The sequence below is a fragment of the Tamandua tetradactyla genome, chromosome 25 (assembly GCF_023851605.1).
Source record: "Tamandua tetradactyla isolate mTamTet1 chromosome 25, mTamTet1.pri, whole genome shotgun sequence".
Classification (NCBI taxonomy): domain Eukaryota; kingdom Metazoa; phylum Chordata; class Mammalia; order Pilosa; family Myrmecophagidae; genus Tamandua; species Tamandua tetradactyla.
In genome coordinates this window covers 36,872,768-36,894,348 of record NC_135351.1, presented here as the reverse complement: position 1 = coordinate 36,894,348, position 21,581 = coordinate 36,872,768, and the positions used below count along the sequence as shown (strand labels likewise).

The 21,581-nt window shown below is 41.5% G+C and overlaps 1 protein-coding gene across 1 annotated transcript in view; it reads left to right on the top strand.

Annotated features, from left to right (window-relative positions):
* MAP3K5 (mitogen-activated protein kinase kinase kinase 5) overlaps positions 1–21,581 on the top strand; it is a 212,684-nt gene that overhangs the window by 132,845 nt on the left and 58,258 nt on the right. The window contains exons 13-16 of the mRNA XM_077144113.1: positions 723–818; positions 3,732–3,813; positions 14,067–14,200; positions 20,498–20,625. Coding sequence (XP_077000228.1) covers positions 723–818; positions 3,732–3,813; positions 14,067–14,200; positions 20,498–20,625 — 440 coding nt within the window. The remainder of the gene's footprint in view (positions 1–722; positions 819–3,731; positions 3,814–14,066; positions 14,201–20,497; positions 20,626–21,581) is intronic.

Below are 21,581 nucleotides of genomic sequence, written 5' to 3'. Positions count from 1 at the left end.
ACTTTAAGGAACGGCTGGTGCAAACACATAAAATAGAGGTCAGCAAACCATGCCCCATGGGCAAATCTGGCCCATCAGTTTTTGTAAAGTTTTTGGAATGCAACCATGTTCATGTATTGTCTAAGGCAGAAGTGAGTCGTTTGTCCAACAGAGCCTAAAATATTTACTCTCTGGTCCATTATAGAAAAAGTTTACCATCCCCTGACGTACAACAGGATGGCCTTGGCTGGTGGTCTCTAAATTGTTCCATGTTATATAAAGTAAATCACCTGTCCAGACCAACCAAGTATATTTCTTCACTCTGAAATCTCTCCACCTAATGAAGGGCTTTTACTGCCACCACAAACTCCCTTCCTATGTGGGGAACATTTCACTGTTGTGCAAATGCTGGAGGACCAAAATCCTCAAGGTCGACCAGCTGACATTTATACTCATTTGCCCGGTACTCAGATCAGTGGGGTGGGAGGCAGCACCTTTCCCAGACCGAGGTAGATGGACACGGAGCTCCGCGTGCCTCTCCACCCCAGACCAGCCTCGCTCTCCAAAGAGGACAATTCTCAGCATATTAAATAGTTTCCATATTGTGGCACAGGGAATATCATTTATTCAGGTGTTGTAATTAACACAGCTATCTCAGTTAGGGTTGAATATGAAAAATACTTTTCGTTACAGATCCATAGAAGTCTTGGCATTTCCCTGAATTAAGATTTTGTTTGTTTCAGTATTTCTAAATTTGAGGAACGGTGCTGCTTCCTTTATGTACTTCATAATTCCGATGATTTCCAAATCTACTTCTGTACGGAACTTCATTGTAAAAAGTACGTATTAGTCATCAGTTGTGTGTGAAAAAGGCTGTTCTTACCTGGTCATTATTTTTAACTAACCAGTGAACATGCTGCTCCTGAAAAGAGTCAATTGCTATGTGGTTATGTAAATATTTTATTGGGGCTAATGTTTTATTATGTGCTATGTTTAATGGAAAATTTGGAGGGCTTTGTTTAATAAATCAAACTTTTTCTTAGTCCTAATTTATTTTTCCACAGATAGAATATTAACTGAGACTTACTGGTTATCAGATAGTATGTCTCTTTTTTTTGTTGTTGCATGGGTAGGCACCGGAAATCAAACCCGCGTCTCTGGCATGGCAGGCAAGAATTCTACCTGCTGAGCCACCATGGCCCGCCCTATGTCTCATTTTTGAAGTATCACTTGTTGTAATTCCTGATTACCAATATTGTATTCTTGAATTCTTTTGAAGACTCTCCCTATTATCTACAGCAGTGGTTCTTAATCCTGGCTCATATTAGAATCAGTGATAAGCTTTATAAAAATACCCTGGGTCAGCCCCCTCCCCAACAATCAATTAGATCAGACTTTCTGGTGGGGGAGTAGTCTGGGTTGAGTTAATGAACTGATTTACAGCAATAAAAGAGAGAGTCTCAGACTCTGTGGACTGCATACTCCTTAGGTACCTTGCTCTTGGGCCAATAATGGAAACTCTCATGTTGCCATAGGGCATGTCACTGACAGGGGAACCAGAGAAGTGCAGGACAATTTGACAGCCAAGTGTTGGCGGAAGCCAGTTTGGAAAGAAAATTTTTCTAGAGTCATTCTTATTCATATAATTACTGCTTGACCCCAATATAAATGACTCTAATATGCTACTACAAGATACAGTCAATCATTTTTATCTTGATTTAAAAAAAAAAAAAATGTTTGGCTTAATCTGCAATTCTGGGCTAGAGTGTATCTTTCCTTATAAAACTGCATGGTAGGGAGCTCAGTAGGCAGAGTTCTCGCCAGCCATGCCAGAGACCTGGGTTCAATTCTTGGTGCCTGCCCATGCCAAAAAAAAAGAAGAAAGAAAAAAACAAACAAACAAAAATTTTTAAAAATGCATGGTAAAATTACCTGGAAATAATTCCTAGCGTATATATGGTCTGCTTTACTTACACTTAAATTCTAAAGGCTGATGTGTTTCTATAATAATCCTGCTAAGATTTATGGAGTACTTATCCTAGACTACTGTTCCTTTTACTCTTTAAAGAAACTCTGCGAGCCAGATTACATTAATATCTTTAAAGGTAAAAAATGGAATCTTGGAAAGTTTAACTAGCTTAGAGATCAAGCTAGTATGCGTAAGATCTGGGATTCAAACCAGGTCCATGAAACCCCAGAATCCGAGCTTCTAAAAATTGTACTGTGCTCCCATTCCATCTGTAAACTTTGTACTTTGCTTAGGGATGTTCACATTAAAAAAAAACTGCTCGAGAAGCTGATTGAAGTCTTTAGCCCAGATGTTAAAGCCAGTGTTTAAATCCAGACATTTGTTTTTAGGTTATTCATTTTTTCTCTTGGTTGAATTTGCTTTTATCTCCAACACATTATGATATTTTATCTCCAACACATTATGATATTTAATCTGTAACACATTATGGTATTTAATCTTCATGCATGCTTTCACTACAGCCAGGCTTGGGAATGTTTCTATTTTCCTTGTCATTGTTCTCCAAGAAGTGAGTAGAGAGAAAGGAAGCATGAGGAAGTAAGTGGGTGCCACATGTAAAATCCATACACTCCAAACTTCAAAATAAAAATTTTTCTATTTTATTCATTGTCATAACTCTAATGGCCAGAACAGTTCCTGATTCTAGTAAATACTCAATGAGTATTGATTGCATGGATGGATGAATGGATGGCTGATGGAAGGATGGATGCATGGATGAATAGATGGAGGGTTGAATAAAAAGAAGGTCTGAAATAGGAATAAAGGTTCTGAGTTTTGTTATGTCAACTTTTCTTGTTACACCATAATCTGCTTTTCCTCTGGTCTGATATTGCACATCATGCTCTCCTGTGAGGTCACAAGCACCTGCTCGCCGTGCATCCCTTATTTTCTGTCTGTGAACCATTGACATGTCAACAGGACTAGCCACATCTAGTATTGCCAAAGCCAAATTTGTTTCTTGCTATAATTATTTTTCATGGCTGTGAAATAGTCTCCAGAAAAAAAGTTTTATAAGAAATGTTCTTGACAGGCGGTCAGCTGTGGCTCAGTGGCAGAGTTCTTATCTGCCATGCCGGAGACCTGGGTTCAATTCCCAGTGCTGCCCATGTTAAAAAAATAAAATAAAATTATTAAAAAAAAAAGAACTGTTCCTGAGGAAAAATGTTTGTCACCAAAGAGAGGTGACTTCTGGCACAATGAACTAGTCACCTTTCCTAGGTCACATCATTATTTCTCCAACTATTTATGGGACCTCATTTATCTGATACCGAGGTGCTCAGCAGCAGTAACTGAGAGCAAATGTTGGAGCGGCCAACAGCGTACAAAAAGTTACCACCAGCTTTAGAGACACTATTCAAGAATATCAGTATTTTTGTTGTGTCCATTCTGAATAATAACAGCAAAGCAATAGTTACTATTTATTGGGAGAATTGTGCTAAGCACTCGACAGATATCCCTCATGTCATCCTCAGAACAACCTCTGGGGCAGGTATATGCATTCGACATTTCATAATTGAGAGGGGAAGTTCAGAGAGGTTGAGGAGCCTGCCTGAGGCCACACAGCTACTAATAGCCCTGGCCCGCTACTGATGGGCAATCTGTTTCTTAAATTTAGATACTCTTAGCTCTCATTGTTTGGCTCTGAGCTTACTTTGCAATGTACTTGCTGATATTTAATCTGTATGTGCTGTGAGTGACCTCTCCTTGCCAACTTCTGTTGTAGGTTTTTTGAGATGGTGAATACCATCACCGAAGACAAGGGGAGAAGCACGGAAGAAGGCGATTGTGAAGGGGACTCCCTAGAGGTAATACCTTCGCTTTAGGTGTTCATTTTTATCACATTTCTATGTGGCTGATATTGTAAAACTAAGATTTTAAAGTCTTATTGAAGATGGGGCAGGTGTGTGTGTGTGTGTGTGTGTGTGTGTGTGTGTGTGTGTGAGGAGAGAGAGGGTGATAATGAGAAGTGGGGTTCAGCCACAGTCCCGAAACTTTCCCTCAATGCTAAAAGCTACTGCTGGATTTCCTTTGGTAAAAAGAGCGAACATCAGATAATTCTTCTTTCCACATACTGAGGTTTCATATTTTATTTAGCTGATGGTGAGTACCTATGCTGGTACCCTATGAGGGGCTCATTACTCTCAGTACATTACCGTGGTGGCTTTACACATTTTGTGTTCTTCTCTGAGAAATGTGTAGTTTGGACAAACGCAACTCAGTGAAGATTCCTGAGGTTGAAACTCTTTGTGTCCTCATGAGTGTGCTGCACAGAGGATGCAAAACCATGGAAGATTCATGGAACAAAGAGAGGAACCCATAACTATCACCCCAGATTCTGTCCCTCCCACCGGAGCCCTGCTGATGCCTCTTGGTAACAGTGCTGTCTGGATACCGACCTGGTGACTGTGCCCATGTTAGCCCCCGTGTTGACTGAGCTTGTGTGCTGGGCGTGAAGGAGAGCCCTCCTCGTAGCGAGGGACAGTGCCTGAGAGTCAGGGTCCTGACCCCGGAGTCTCTTGCTTCAGTGGCTTCCAGATCTGAAGGGCAACACTCCCTGTTTTAGTTCCCTAGGCTGTTTAAAGCAAATACTGTGAAATGGTTCAGTGGGAAAATGGGAATTTATTAGCATTAAGTTTGAAACCAGGAAAATGTCCAAATCAAGCATCATCAAAGTGATGGTTTCTTCCTGAAGACTGGCTGCCAGTGATCCTTGGCTCCTCTGCCACATGGAAAGGCACATGGTAGTGTCTGCTGGTCTCTCCCTTCTCTTCAAGGTTTCATTGCTTTCAGCTTCTTGCTTCTGTGGGTGTTTTCCTCTCTCTCTCCATGTATTCATTCTTTAAATAAAGGACCCCTTCATAAAAGTAATAGGATTAAGACCCATTCTGAATGAGGTAGGTCACACCTTATCTGAAGTAGCTCCTCGAAAGGTTCTTTTCAATGGTTCACACCCATAGGAATGGGTTTTCTGGGGTGCATACAGCTTCAATTTGCCACATCCTCCTAGGCATCACAGCAGGCCACCATTTTCTCCAGGCCCTCCCCAGTGTTGGACTTGGAACAAAGTTCTGAATCGGAACCAGATAGAAAATTATATTCTCAATGTTAAAATGAAAAGACACTATCAGCAGCAACCTGGCTGGTGTACTAATTATTAGATTACTTTGATAATTCCATTCCATGCCCTAAAATAAAAATTGGATCAGTACAGTCACAGTCAAGAGAATATTTAAATATAATAACCAGTCGTTACCTTTGTCTCTAGTTGAGTCCTATATTTATCTAGCAATGTATAGTTTTGGCATTTCTAGGCAAGCCTAAGTCTCTTTTTCTAAACTTATAAAAAAACGATAGACCTACTTTAGGACCAAAAGGAAAAAAATAAGTCCCCATGCATTTGCTAGCCATCAGAAAGAGAAAGACAGACAATACTTATTTGTGTATGTTTTAGATTTTACAATTTTATGTTTTCTTATTCAGCTGATTGGGTTAGGAGCTAGGTCTTTCGATTCTTACTTCAGTGCTCTGGACTAGGCCATTTTATCTTTCTGTTTTTATTTGTGTTCAGTGTGGTATCACTTGATTCACAGCAACTACCAGGGTAAAAATTAACAAAGATAATAAAAATAAAACTATTCCATCAGCAGTATAAAATTATGAAGGGATAGACTAGAAAAATCCATAAAGTTCTTTTGAAATATCATTTGCTGGCCTTTTTTAAAAAAACTAGTGATATCTAGTCTTCATTTCCTACCCTCCTTTGAGGAACTAAATCCATCTTACTAGAAACGTGCACGGCACAGCCAGGCCATGGCAATGATATTAGAGATGAGGTTGGTCGTTGCAGTTGATTGAATCAACAGTTTGGAGACCTCGCTCCAGAAACTACTTTACTTATATGCAAAATATGACCCATCTTGAATTGCCTTAGAATTTGGAAGTAATTTGGCCAATTCTTTTTTCTAAGCTTCATGTATCAAGTTTCTGTAATGGGAAGGGGACAGGTAGATCACTTTTCAAGGGTATAACAAGAAGACCCAGGATTGGGATGATGAAGTGAGTGAGGCCGACTGTGCAGGAAACCCTACCTGATTAGGTGAGTCTGTAGTAAGACTCCCAACGCTCGCCAGCCGGACAAGGAGGGAAATGCTAAGGTTCCTTCCCAGGAACATCCAGAGGGTATGCATGGATCTGCTGACCTCACAGAAACACAGAGCTTATACAGTGTAAACTCTGATTCATCAAATCTTCATTTCGTCAGAATAATTTAAATCTGTAACCTGGAGTGGCTTCTGCAATATTCCCAAAGGACTATGGAGCCAGTACAACAAATTCAGGTTTACTTGTTTGAAGGGTTTGGGTTGGTCTGCCATTATGCTCTAGCTGGTGATATTGCTGATGTGCTCTCTGGGTGGTGGTGGCATAACGTTAAGGAGTGGATACGGTTAGTTCTGGCCAGTGAACGTGGTGAGCTCCATTTCTCTCCCTCCCAATGTCCCTTTGTAGCCAGACCACCTTTACAGTAATGTGTTATTAAGCCTTAACTTAAATATTTGCATAATGTTTATGCAAAAATAAACACACATTGTGTACATTCTTATGCTTCTTAGATACTTTTAGCATTCTCAAAATTATTTTTGCTATTCGAAATATTTGATTAAAATGAGTTCTTTAATTTCATTACCAGAAACTGTACTCAAAATAAACTTAAGCCCCTGGATGACATGCCCAAAATAATTCTCCCACTTTCCATTCTTTACAGGATAATAGTAAGAATGCTGTTGAGGTCATCTTTGTACAATTATTGAGATTTGTATGCTAAATAGAAGTATTCTGATTCCTGCCTCAGCTGGGCATAGAATTAAAGTTGTTTCATTGCATATGTCAATTGTTCCTGAAGCCTTTGGATGCACTGGCCCCAAACAAAAAGAAATGTTGCAGAGATCAGATGAATGTGCTCTACCATGCATTTAACTTCCCCTAGCGTGGTGTGGAACCTTCAGCAAATGTTAACGATGAATGTGGTTCTAGAAACTACAAATGGGAGGCTCATCCCTAGACTTTCTGGCATTTGATAATCTTATCAGAAGCCCAAGTTAAAGTTTCTTTGAAGCAATGTAATTGTGGGAGGGATTTGCAGTAAGGGTCAGAACCCCCTCCAGCGGATGACACCTGGGGCTGTTAGGATCCCAGTGCTGCGTTCAGGAACCCCTGGTTCTCCTCTGACTTTGCCAACAACCTGTTTTGCCACTTTGGGCCAGCTTCAGACTCCCTCCAGGCTAGGATGAGTCCATTTATTAAATGAGAATGGTGCCAGAAGATCTGCAACATCCTTTTCTAGCTCTAATATCATGATTTTCAAGATTAGTACAAACTGTACTACATTATTTCAAGTATGTGTAAGTGCTGGGGACACAGCAATGAACATAATAGAGAAAAATCTCCGCCCCCCCATTAAGTGTATAGTCTAACGAGAAGCAGACATAAATTTAATTAAATTAAAAATATATAGTGTTAATGATATATATTTTTATATATTAATCACTAAATGTAAATAAATAAATAGCATTAATCACTAAAATAAAGCAGGGAAGAGTTTAGGAAGTTATGGGTCTGAAGTGCAGTTTCGGATTGGGAAGCAGGGAAGGCTCACTGAGAAAGTGACATTCAAGTAAATATTTGAAGACGGAGAGATTCAATAAACCAGGTATATTTACCTGCAGTATGCTGGGTATTGTGTCTGGCACTTACCAAAACAGATGAAGTATTAACCAGAGTCCCATTTGGGTATTTGAGCTGCTGCTCGCCCTGGGTAATTAGGTACCAGAGGGAAGTGCGCGGCGTTTGCAGTAAGGTGGCATTTTCTGCTGGGCCTCTTTACAGTAAGGTTGAAAATTAAGCAAACCAACCGTGTGGTAGTTTGGCCTTGGCAAGATCGTCTTCCTACGCTGAATCTCTTCCCTGCACCAGCTTAGGTTGTTCTGGGCAGGCAACAATAGAGGGATGATTCTAGAAGTATTCTGTCATTGCTTCAGAATGCAATTGCTGCTTCCCTTAGCAACAACCTGATTTGCTCCCCTATTACCATAGAAATGGAAAACAAGCTATATGAGCAGCCCGATCTGACCTTTTCATTTTTATAACCCTTCCTTGTTCCCCCCTTTTCTCCTTATTATCATTTAACAGAATCTGCCTGTCCTTGGCCATTTTCTCTACAAGCTTTTCTCTACTTTTTGTGGCCATCATGAAGATAATTCTCTGTAGTAATGACCAAGATGGGTCTCCTAGACGCTGTTCAGCTTTTCCTGATTTATATCAGGAGATAGAAACCTACCTTTTTGATTTATATCTTTATCTTGTAAGAATAGAAATCAGAGATAAAAACGAATTGCAAGAAGCAGTTACCCACTGGGATGGTTTTATTTGAATTACATTGGTCTTATTCAAAGTGATTTAAAAAATTACTGTGACCCCTTAGTTCATGAGGAATTAACTTCTATACCTAATAAATAAGGTTTTTTAAAAAGAAAATATCCCTGGGACGAAACTCCTCTCAACCAAAAAATAAAATGATATGTGCTTTAAATGTTTTGTTTTGGCACATGGGAAAATAAAAGTTCTCATCAAATTTTCTATAACCTACTAATTAGTTTAGCAAATATCAGCTGAGGATCTGTATAAGCTAGATATTGTTAAAGACCAGAATAGACCATTAAAAATAAACTCCCTGTTCTCCAGGAGCTCAAACCTGAAGGGAGATACAGACAAGCAGATGGGCAAGAAAAGGTGGAGTGCTAAGTCGCAGCCAGAATGGAGAAGGGGGCCTGGGACCCACAGCTGACCCAGCCCTCAGGGGCTGAGTGGGTTCAGGAAGGCGGCCTGGAGCTTGGTTTTAAAGGAGGAGGAATTCCCTGAGGTAGAAAGAGCAGCAGGTGTGAAGGCATAAAGATTTGGGGAACCTCACCTTTGTCTGAGGTTTCTGGAGGGGATGGATGAGCGAGAGGGCTGGACACAGGCGCAGTGACGAGATCCCAAAGGGCATGTGCGGGCAAGGAGTGAGGTTGGATCCTGACGGCGAGGAGCCGATAAAGCAGAGGCACTGGGATAACGTTGGAAGCCCACTCTGGAACTTCGGGCTTTGGAAAGTTCCTTGTTAACTTATGGAGAGGGAATTGGGGAAGAGCAAGGGGACTGGTTAAAGAGCCATAGCATTAGTACAGAAGCAGAGCTAAGAAGGCCTGATCCGAGGCATGAGCAGCGAAGATGGAAAGATAAATGGGTGTGAAACACTGAGAAGATAAACCTGGCAGGATCTGGTGATCAGTTCGGTATTGAGGGAGGTGGGTGACGAAAGAATGGAAGTGGAAGCTGAGGTGGCCTCCTGATGTCTGAAGGAGCAGGTGGGCGTTCGGTGGCTGTGGTCAGGGCACTGGGCTACTTTACAGCACCGGCGTTTGGAAGCAGAACTAATATGCACCTTATAAGCCCTGAAGCTGTAATAGGGTTTCCCTACAGCCGTGGGGAATGGAAAGAATACAAACTCTTTAATCTTATGCGCTGGGTCTAAACTACGACTCTGACACTTTCACTGGAAAAGGTGTTTCTAGGAATTTATAAATTGGAGGAAACCGTTGACCCTCCATACCATGACACAGGCTTATATGGCAGTCATATGAGCTCGGTTACTGGGAATTTTGTAAGGTGGTAGTAGTACTGGTTGTAGGGTATGAGGCACTCTGGTTCTTTGGCCACAGTCCCTGCCCTGCCTCTTGCTGGCCTAGGTCCAAGCTGGCCAAATCACAGCCTTGTGCCATAGCCTTGCAGAAGTTTGGATCATCGGAATGGGGGTGCTTTGGCTCCTTCGTTTGGCATTGTCCGGACTCTGCTTCCTGCCTCTTTGTAGGAGCCTGGCTCTATCTCCTGGTCTGGGGAGGTCATTATCCACAGGTGTTGCTGATGACCCCTCCCTGCTGCTCCCCCACCCCATCTGCTCTGGACTAGGATGGTCTTCAGCCTCACGTTAAGCATCCAGAGTATTTCCTGATGCACCGCGGGGTTGATCTGTATCGGCCCCACCTGGGGATGGGGGATCGTGTTGCCGTCAGAAGAGCACACACCTCCTTCCCAGAGCTTGACCCTCAGCCTGAGCCAGAAAAGGACGCACGACAGGGAGGACAGTGCTCACCCCTGCCCTGGCATGGGGGTGGCTGTAATTTTCCCCAGTGTAACTGCTTTCTGCTAAAGCTTGGAAATCTGTTGGCAACAACCTGGAGCTGGTTAGCCCCCCCCCCCCAACTCCACCCCCAGGGGTTATGGCAGTGGGCTCCAAAGTTGAGCAGGGTATCCCAGAGAATTTACAGATTGATCCCCTTAGATGCAAGCCGGATCTCATAAAACTTCCATGTATATGTATTTTCATCTCAGCCATTTAAATGCATTGAGTAGGTTTATAAAATATGAAATAAATAAATAGGGCATAATTTATTCACATAGAGGAAGTATGTGCTCAAACACTTTTTATGGGTACTATCAAAAGGTGGGAGCTGGCTGCTCTCGAGAGCTCAGTAGCAATCGCATTCCCAAGTGAAGCTGCCATGAGTAGATTTTCCCTTAATTATTCTGCACGGTGCCTGCTGGCCTGGGGATCAGTCCATGGATGAAAATATTCAGAAAAAAACTTGTTTATTTTACCCTGACCTCAGTCTTAGACAGACAGACTTTCTTTTTTGTCCCCCAGTGCAGTAGGCTGACATTTTCTCTAATCTATGCTTTCACTAAGTTAAGGGGTCCGGGTCTTCCAAGTTCCGGCTTCACGTGGTGTAGACGTAGGGCCTCCAGTCCTGTCCTCTCCTAGGTGTTTAGACCCCAGCCCTAGAGGAGAGGTGGACCCAAGGACCCAGGCCCACCACTTGCTTTGGTAAGAAAAATTTTATTGGAATACAGCGTGCCCATTGGTTTATGTATCAACTATGGCTGTTTTCAACCTAAAATAGCACAGTTAAGTAGTCAGGATAGTCTGCAAAGCCAAAAAATATTCACCGTCTAGCCTTTTACAGAAAACATTTGCTGACCCCTGCCCCATATTAATGAATCTGAAAACCCTGCCCTCAGCTCCCCTTCTTGGGCTACAGAAACATCAGTTCTTGGATCATCCCTTTAGCTTCACTTTTCCTCTGCATTTGTTTTCAGCCCCTGGCAGCTTTTACTTTTTTGCAAGCCTGTCTAGATGTTTAAAAAACTATATGAACAAATATAGACAGATAGATAGATAGACAGATAGATAGATAGATAGATAGATAGATAGATAGATAGATAGATAGATAGATAGATAGATTTGGATAGACAGATAGATAAATAGATATATATTTTTTAATCAGAAAGGTTTTCAGGTACCTAGTCCACCATGTTGCTAAAACCAGATGTCTCCCTTTGAATAGCAGTATATCATTTGCCTGTTTCCTTGATTTTACCACTTGACTTGTTCATTTTCAGTTTTTCTTAATTTTCTAATTCAGTGCTTTAAGGCCATGAAATATCTCTTCTACATAACCCTGCATCTGCTCTTCTTGCCATTCTTTTTAAATACTCTATAGCTCAAGTGATCTTTTCCTTTCTCAAATTGATTATTTTAAAGTAAGATAGTTATCGATTTTTTTGGGGGGGGCTAGCTTATGGTTCATATCCTGTGGTCAAACATAATGGTCTTTGTGATATTAGTTCCCTTTAACATTTGTACGGTTTTCTTTTTGGCATAATCTGAGGAGTTTATACATATTTTTTATATATGCATGAAAGGAATTTATATCCGGGCATGGAGCTCTGTCTGTGTTATCCGTTGTGCTATTAGAGTCTGTTTGAAATCTGTCTGCTAGATATATCAGTTTCTAAAAGAGGTTTCTGTTCAAACCCATTGTGGTTTATGTTTATCTCTTTCTTTTAGTAGTTTTATCAGTTTCTGCTTTATATATTTCAAGGCTGTGTTCTTAGTGAGCATAAATCCCATGACCATTGTCCCCTTTGAGAATTTTAGCCCTCTTTTTTTTTTAATTTATTATCAAAATTGACTTTCTTTTCTTTTTTGTGAAAAATAACATGTATGCAATAAAAAGCAATAAATTTCAAAGCACATCTCAACAATTAGTTGTAGCACAGATTTCAGAGTTTGGTATGGGTTACAATTCCACAATTTTAGGTTTTTACTTCTAGCTGCTCTAAAATACTGGAGACTAAAAGAAATAATCAATATAATGATTCAGCAGTCATACCTGTGTATTAAGCCCTATCTTCTCTGTATAACTCCACCATCACCTTTGATCTTTCTCCCACTCTTTGAAAGTATTTGGGCTATGCCCATTCTAACTTTTTCCTGTTGGAAGGTGCTGTCCATAATATGGGATAGGGGGATAGAAGTAGTTGATGTTCTGGAAAGGTTGGCCCCTTCAGGTTTTAGGACTTAGCTGGTTCAGGAACCCATCTGGAAGTTGTAGGTTTCTAGAAAGTTATCTAGTGCATAGAACTTTCGTAGAATCTTATATAATGCCCTGGGTGTTCTTTAGGATTTCAGGAATGGTTTCGGTTGGGGTTTAACAAGTTATGGTGGGTAGCAATGTCTAATTGTAGCTTGCATAATGGTGACCTCCAGAGTAGCTTCTCAAGTCTTTTTGAACTCTCTCAGCAACTGATACCTTATATGTTAAACTTCTTTTCTGCCTTTTGGTCTGGATGGCATTGTTGATCCCATGTGCCAGGGCCAGACTCATCCCTGGGGGTCATCTCCCAGGCTGCTAGGGAGACTTTGAGCCCTGGATGTCATGTTCCACATAAGGGGGTGGGCAGTGGTTTCACTTGCAGAGTGGGGCCTAGAGAGAGAGAGAGAAAGAGGCCACATCTGAGCAACAAAAGAGCTCCTCCAGAAGTAACTCTTAGGCAGACCTATAGGTAACTTAAGTTTCTCTGCTACAAACATAAGCTTCACAAAAGCAAGCCTCAAAATCAAGGGCTTGGCCTATTGATCTGGGTATCCCTAATATTTGACATAGTATCAGGGATTCCCCCGGCAGTGAAGTTTAATAATTCCATATTTTTTCTCCCATCCCTCCCCTTTGAGGATTATTTAATTAATGCTAACTTCCTGGCTTATAAAGGTTGAAAGTTAAGTCCTTTAATGGGTAACTCCGACCTTTTTGTGAGTTGAATCCAGCTCTGGGCTGCTGGTTCGTACTCCGATAAAACATAGGCAAGCATAACGGGAGCTCATTCTTCTGTTCTTGATTGCTGGTGTGCAGCTCTGCTCTGGCTTTCTGCAGGGATTTGTCTGGATTGGTTGGTGCCCCCAAACCAGGCAGTCCCAGTCCCAGTGCAAGGATGTGGCTTTTGGGAGGGCATCTCCCACTCCCAGGAGACCCACACCAAACACTCTCCATGCCCCTTTCACTGTGTTCCAGTTTTCCATATATGGCTGGTATCCTTAATGGTTCGGGGTTTAAGGCTGTAGATATTTCCTTTTTATATTAGGCATTTTTTCCCTCTATTTTTTACTTTTTTGATGGTTTTTTGGTCATAGGGAATTGGGGCTGAAGTGAAAATAATCCTTATGTGATCATTGTCAACTAGAAGATGTCACAGTTCTCTTCTTATGTAAATCCTTTCAGTGGATTTATTTTCCTAACAAGGTGTGAAATCCTTTGATAGTACCAAAAGCCCAAAAATGAAGGAACATTTAGTTAGGTTTGGTAGATGTTCGTGCCATTCAAGTTTCTGTCTGGGATCAGTGAGAAACAGGTTTTACTGGATGAAACACAGGTGAGACCCATTTTATGGATTTAAGTACATATTCCTCCCTGTATTCATGACAGCTATGAGACATGTGCACACCCTCTGCTTTATGTCAAGAGCATCTCTTTTTCAATTTTTCAAGCTGCTTTTTAGAACTTCATCTTATTATTAAGCTTGTTAAAGCCATTTGTTAACTACGAGAACTCCCTTTGAAACCATTGATGTTTAAAATGTAGAACACAACTAATGTTTCGGTCTTCTCTCCCTGTTTTTCCTTTTGTAGTATGACTATGAATATGACGAAAATGGTGACAGAGTCGTTTTAGGAAAAGGCACCTACGGGGTCGTCTACGCAGGCCGTGATCTGAGCAACCAGGTCAGAATTGCTATCAAGGAAATCCCAGAGAGAGACAGCAGGTACGAGAAGTGGCAAGTGAAAGCGATCTTCTAAAGGACTGTGAACTGGTGCTAGCATTTCAGAAAATATTTCAGTGGGGTTCTAATGAATGAAACTGTCTGAAAATGCCATTGTCTTTATGGGGATCCTCTGGGTTTGGCTGCTGCGTCAGTTGGACGTGCGGCTGCACCACCTGCACAGCCAGGAAGGGAAGCCTGGCTGGGGGGCGGCGGGCGGGAGTGACTACAGGTGGGGGACTGAGGTTAGGTTGGGTAATAGTGGGTTCATTGTTTGAACAGTTGAGAGTAAGTCCTCTCAGCAGTGGGCTGAACCATGCATGGTGAGGGCTTGTGGAGAAAGGAACAGATTGTAGGAACAGGAAAGTTGTTCAAGATTTTGAGCTCTGATGTTTGCTCCAAGATTCTCCAGAAAAACAGAAGGGACTGAGAGTATGCATGCGTCTGTTTCTATGTCATCCTATCACTCTCTCTCTCTTTCTATTGTACATAGATGCAGATTAGATAGATAGACATGGAGGTAGACATAGATATGTGGATACAAGATATAGATATAGTATTGATATGGATACAGACTGAGATAGAGACCTAGACTAGTGTTTGACTAAATAACCATTTGCACACAGACTAACCATCATGTCAAATAGCAGGATCATCTGCTGTCCCCTGCTTAGTTGCTTCTACAACTAATGGTTCTCAGGGCTTCAGGATTTCTGCTGCCTCTTGGCTTCTCTTATGTCTCCTCTGTGTGAGATGGTGCTCTTACAGTCAGCCATGAACATATGCTATGTGTTGTGTACTCAGACTTTGAAGGAGGGAAGATTAGGTTGAGTCAGTTGTCACAGTAGTCCTTATTTGGCCAAACTGTATTTCTGGATTACATCACAGTCTCCTTAGGCTGCCATTGCATCCACTTGTCTTTTTTGACCATGGCCCTAAATTCATAGGGTCCCCTGTCAACCCCGCATCTCTACTTGTACATCTGAAAGGTTCCTCAAGCTTAGCATGGTTGTGTTCCTTTCCTTGGGTTTCTGTAACAAAATACCACAAAGCTGTTGGCTTCAAACAACAAAAATTTATTCTCTCACAGTTCTGGAGGCTACAAGTCGACAATTAAGGTGCTCCCCCTGAAAGTTCTAGGCAGAAGGCCTTCCTTGCCTCTTCCAGCTTCTGGAGGTAACCAGCAATCCTTGCAGTTCCTTGTCTTGTATCTGCTTCACTTCAGTCCCTGCCTCTGTCTTCACGTGGCCTTCTTTACGCTACATGTGTCTCTATGTTTCTTCTTCTCTTCTTATAAGGACAGCAGCCATGTTGGATTAGCTTCCACCCAAATCCAGTCTGTCCTCCTCAACTCGATTACATCTTCAATGAGCCTATTTCCAAATAGGGCCACACTTATAGCTACTGGGGGTTAGGGTTTCAACATATCTTTCTGAGGGACACAATGCAATCCGTAACAATGACCAAAACTGAATTCTTGATTCTTATCTCCAAACGTACCCTACCTCAGATTTTCCCTGCATCAGTTAACACCGCATTGTCCATCCAGCTGCTTAAGCTAAACCCTGAGCTTCCTCTGAATTCCTCCCCTTCCCTTGCACTCCGCATCCTCCCCATCAGTAATTCTTGCTGTCTCAGCCTCCGCAGCAGATTCGGAATCTTTCCGCTCTTTCCATCACCTCTGTTGCAAACCTCATCTAAGCTCTTAAGTTTCTCACCCAAACTCTTGGCTGTGACTTCCTTCTAACTGGTCTCTGCTTTCATTCACCCCCACCGCCACACCCCCAGTCCTTCTTTCTCAGAGAAGCCAGAGAGATTTTACGAAGCAAAATCACCTCATATCCCCACTACCTAATCCTGACAGTGGATTCTTATTGGAACCAACATAAAATCCAGATAGCTGACCTCAGCCGCCAAAGCCACAGGCGATCTACCCCCCACTTCCGTGCCCCACCCTGTCCTCCTGCCTAGCCACATCAGCATCTTTCTGTCCATCAGGCACACCAAAGTTCACCCCCAATCTGCCTCCACCAGGCCTTGGCATGACTGCCCCATTTTCAACATTTAGTTCTCAATTCAAATGTCAGGCTCTCAGAAAGGACTTCTCTTGACTACCCCCAGTGAAAAATGACACCCCCCTCCCATGCAACCAGTGACCCAGGTCCAGCTGCCTATCTGTCTGTCCATCCTTAGAGCATGACTGTCAGTGGTGGCCACTCTGCTTCCAGCCTCCATATTTGCATTCTGGGCAGGCAGGAGAAAAAGGGAAGTGGCTGAGAAATGTCTAGCATATGTTCACCCATGTTTCATAAGCCAAAAACGGCCACCTCTAAGTACAGGGAAGGTTAGGAACCCCATTCTTTCTGGTTAGTCATTTTATTTCTCCAGACAAAATCAGAGAAAGTAGGCAGGTCTCCAGCTGTTACTATCTTGCCATGTGTATGTTTTCAAATATTTGTCTTTTGTGACATGGTTTCAGAGTTTTCTCCTTGTTAATTCATGAGATACATGATGAATTCTTTTGAAACAGTGAAAAAATTCATTAAATATACATAATAATGCTTATAAAGCTGTCATATTTAAATTTCAAAGAAAAATTCTTACATGTTCCTAAGTTGCAAATACACAGAGTAGATTTTGAGAAAATGTAAAGTTTTATTTTTTCAATACCAAATTGCTGTGGCTAAAATCAAAATCCACTAGTGGATGAATTTTGAACCTTCGGGAAAAAATCACTTTAAAAATCCCCTCTGTAGCTGTAGTTGACACACCTGCCCCAGCTTTCCCACAAAACACATCAACACCAGTGAATGCTTTGAACCCATTCTGCAGTAGTGTGCAGTTGGCCTGTTGTGACTGTTTAAAAACACTAGCCTGGCAAGCCCTTCCCTTCAACAGCTAGTATGAACCATCTTTCTGACACTTGTGTAGAGAGATGACAGTGAATTCTGTCAGATTGTTTTGGGGAAGGCAGAGCGAACAAATGTTTTCCCATCTGAGAAGTTTGATGTTCCGTTAAACAGATAGCAGTGACAAAGGATAATTGCTAAAGTCATTTGATGAACGTGAAAAATGCCTGACCCAATGTCATACATGTTATATACAGATTCATGTAGGCAGTGTACACATTATATATTAGTTTTATATTTAAATTTTATGTATAATATATAAATTATATATAATCCATACATATTACCATCTGTAAGGAAGGGTCACAGCAGCCAAAACAGCTTCTTCTGTGTTCTCTTCACATTCTAAAGACACTTAGTTAGAATCAGAATGGTCATGAAAGGTAGTAGATTTTAAGTTCAACATTTGTCGCTCCCCAACAAATGATTCATCTCAGGTTGGCTTCCTCCTTGGACTTTGTATACCCTGAACTGTTTACATCAGCATTCTCCACTCAGCTGTGTGTTAGAGCCAATGGGCAACTTTTAAACCTACTGATACTCAGGCCCCCACCTCCAGATCTTCTGGGGTGGGCTCTGAGCATTGGTAGTGTGCTTTCAAAGCCCTCTAGGAGATACAGGTGTCCAGTCAAGGTTGAGAACCACGGGCCTAGGTGATTAGAAATGGGGAGCTGACTTGGAGGGGCTGCTCTAGACATACCTATGGATTAAGAGATTTTTTTTTCAAAGCCGTACATAGAGCTATCTTCGATTACATCATTTCTTCTTTGCATTTTTATAACTGAGATGAAATATGACTTGCTTGTAATTTGCCTAGAAAAGCATAGTTTCATGACATGAACAAATTGTAGTTTCATGCTTATTCAGTGCCTGGCACTTAACCTTAGTGAAAATTGCTGGATGTTCTGGATAATTTTTGCATTGGAGAAGAGTTCTTATTCTTAGCTAGGTTGAGTCCTGAATGATTGCAAATTTTGAGCTATCCTTGATCTAAATCATTGGGGCAGAGGGAGGGATGTTTTCTTCTCCAGAATCTTAACTTTAAGCATTCATGATTTGAGTTTCCATAAAAGATCAGGAGGTGGGAGCCTTTGAGTTCAAAATAAACTGAGTTAATAGCTTGTTTCAGATTATTTAATCATCTGGATCTCCAAACTCTTTAGAATTAGCTGGCACTAACTTACCTTATCAAGAGCAATCATTCCAGAGACCATAAAGTATTTTAAATCCCATGGGAAACAGTAACTTTTAATGGTCTTTATAGTTGAGAGTCATTTCCTAAGTGTCTCATTGGTAAGACCAGATATTAATATTTCACAGGTTGTCTCATTCAAGCAATTATCAAAATGGAAATCACTGTTCCTATCTGGTATCCTGCAAACAGGATCTGTTTTATACCTGCCCTTTGTGGTTCCTGGAAAAATTCTAAAGACCAATAAAATGAGTCAAAGATCTAAAATACAATTCATTTTTTCGTCGGCTACTTTCTGAGTCAGGTTTCATGAGATGTAAGAGGTTGTCTAAATTAAGTGAATTTAGATTATTGTAACCTGCTAATTGCTTTAGGCTTTATAGCTTACTCTGGAAGAACACAAGAATAAAATCTAATAAGATCCAATAGAGAATATGGCTTCTTGAAAAATAGTATTATTCAATACTAACCAATTCTAGTATTGGTATTTAAAAATCCATTTGCTTATATGTATTTGCCATTGTAAGATGTGGCCATTTCCTGCATATAATAAGGCTGAAGCAGCAATGAGTTATCAAGTTTGTATTTAGTATATCTTACTAGCTAGTGCGTTTTGCACCAGTAACCTCCATTCTACAACAGCAAACAGATTTTTTTGAATGCTAGGGAATGGCTTGAAGTCTCTGTTTATTGCTGCCATGCCACTTTATTTAGTTCTACAGTCATTATTTTAGAGCCACTTTGAATTCAGGATTGAGTCTACAAGCTGAAGAGAATTTTACATAATCGTCAAAACTGTAGTTCTGTCTGCTCCAGAAATATAAGATACTTTTATAATCTGATTCAGCAGCATATACCAAGTACATGATTTTGAAGCCTAGTTTAAAGCTGGCCTTTCAGTGCAGAGGCTTGGTTAAGAGTGGGTGAAAAGTAGGATGTAATGCTTAGAATTGGTGAGGATTTTGAGGCAAGGGGCAAGAGAGACTTGAGGTATAAGTCATTTTATATTTTCTACTGAAGAGTTGCTGGGCCTTTCAGCAAGTTCTCAACTGAAAATCCAATTTGCTTACAATTTTTATCTTCCTGGGCAAGGAAGTTATGTTGTGAGGACAGTGAGAGAGAAAGTCCCGTTAATGTGGATGGAAAGCTGGGTGGTTGGCTTCCCTTCTCCGGAGTTCGAATCTTAGCTCATTCACTTACAAGCCCTGTGGTCTTAGGTAGGTTTGGTCAGCCTCTCTGTGACCCATTTCCTCACTTGTGAGCTGGGACCCTAAAAGTCCTAAAAGTCATCTGCAGGGAGTTCTGCTGCCTCCTCCCCTCGCCCTATACTTCACTGCCCCCCCTTCGCCCTGGACCTCACTGCCCCCCTTGCCCTGGACCTCACTGAGGGGCTCACCATGTGAACATGGTCACTGCAGGCTAAGGGTGCCATGCCCAAGGCCCGCGGGGGATCAATTCAGGAGATCCCACCACCCCCTCAGGTTTGATAATTCTCTGGAACAACTCATAGAACTCAGGAGAGTTCTAAATGAATGATCACAATTAATTATAGACAGCAAAAAAGGATACAAATCAGAAGGGACCAAAAGAAGAAACCCATAAGGCGAGGTCGGGGAGGGTCCCCAAACTCAAAGCTCCTGGAGTCCTCCCCCAGAGGAGTAGGATGTGCCCCCTCCCGGCACAGTACGTTGTCACAACCAAGGAAGCCCCCCCCCCCCCCCAGCATGTCCAGTGTCTTTATGGGTCTCATCACCCAGCAGGGTTGATGGACCGAGCGCTCACTGGTGAGCTCAACCTCAGCCCCTTCCCCTCTGGAGGTGGGGCTGGGAGCCCCTGGTTCAGAGTCCAGCCCTCTCAGCACAGGGTTGACCTCTGGCCTGGGGGCCCCACCCCAAGACAAAGGCCAAATTTAGAGGTCATATTCCTTCCCATACTCCTTCCTTATGGGGTCATTTGTGTCAAATGAGTTAATGTATCCAGATTACTTATAACAGTGCCTGGCACAATTCCCTTCCAACCTTACCACAGCCTCCACTTCCTAGAATTTATCTTATAAGAAATAAAAACCTTAGAAAGTCACATTACATTTTTTTGCATGGCATATATTTAGCTAACATTTAAATTTGTATTGCTTAAATTTATATGCTTAAGTAAAACCTGGCTATGTAATTTGCTCATCGACACTTGCATATCTTTCAGATACTCCCAGCCTCTCCATGAAGAAATAGCGTTGCATAAGCATCTGAAGCATAAAAATATTGTCCAGTATCTGGGCTCTTTCAGTGAGAATGGCTTCATTAAAATTTTCATGGAGCAGGTCCCAGGAGGTAAGAGATGTTTTCTTTCTTTTAAAAAGTATAAATTCCTGGGGCCTTGAAGAAAGTAAAATTGGATGGGCTCTACCAGATTACAGATATATAGTTGTCTAAATTAAAAGAAAAATTGGATGGGTGACACTACCTTGAAATGTGTTTAAGAGATAGTTTTAAATATCAGAACTTTCTGGTATCAGTAATCATAACTTGGACTAAGGTTGGCAATTGAGTGGCTTTGCACATTTACTGACTTGAAAAATAGCATCTTTACAGCCTGGACTTTTTGGTTCATGTTTGAACCCCAAGGACCTAGTACAGTGCCTGGGCCACTGTGAATAGCCATCAAATACTATTCCCGGACAAAGACGGTGGGTTATTTTACCTGTGAGCTCAAATGTCCAATACCTGAGACACCACAGTGAAAGGAGAGAAAAAGTTTACTGTAGGTGTGAAGCAGGAGACCAGATGGCCTATCAGCCATTGGCCCAAAATCTATCAGCCCAAAATCTGTCTCCCCGAATTGCAGTAATTCTGATGATGGCATTTTATAGCATTAAAAGATGGGCAGGTTTTAGGATAATGAGCACGATGGCCCCAGATGACGTAATAGGAGGTGATTTAATTATTGAGCATGTGCAGATTGATTCCATGCTTAGTCACAGAATGTATGTAAGAAAATGGCCGCCCTAATATAACGGGAATGGTTTTTAGTATTATAATGAGATAATAGGTGATTTACAGGGGAAAGTCTAAGCTACTACACACTGATTATCAAGATAACTTTGGACTTGGGGTGGGTTAGTTCTAGGCTAACCTAAGACCCTTCATTAATAAATATTAGGGGTTGTCTTTAGTGTTTGCAAGACTCTAACATCAAAAAACTGGATAACTGGACACAAGTGAAGGTTAGACACGAGGTTTTTACAATCATAAGGGCACAAGATAAAGGCTATATAATCATTATCAGA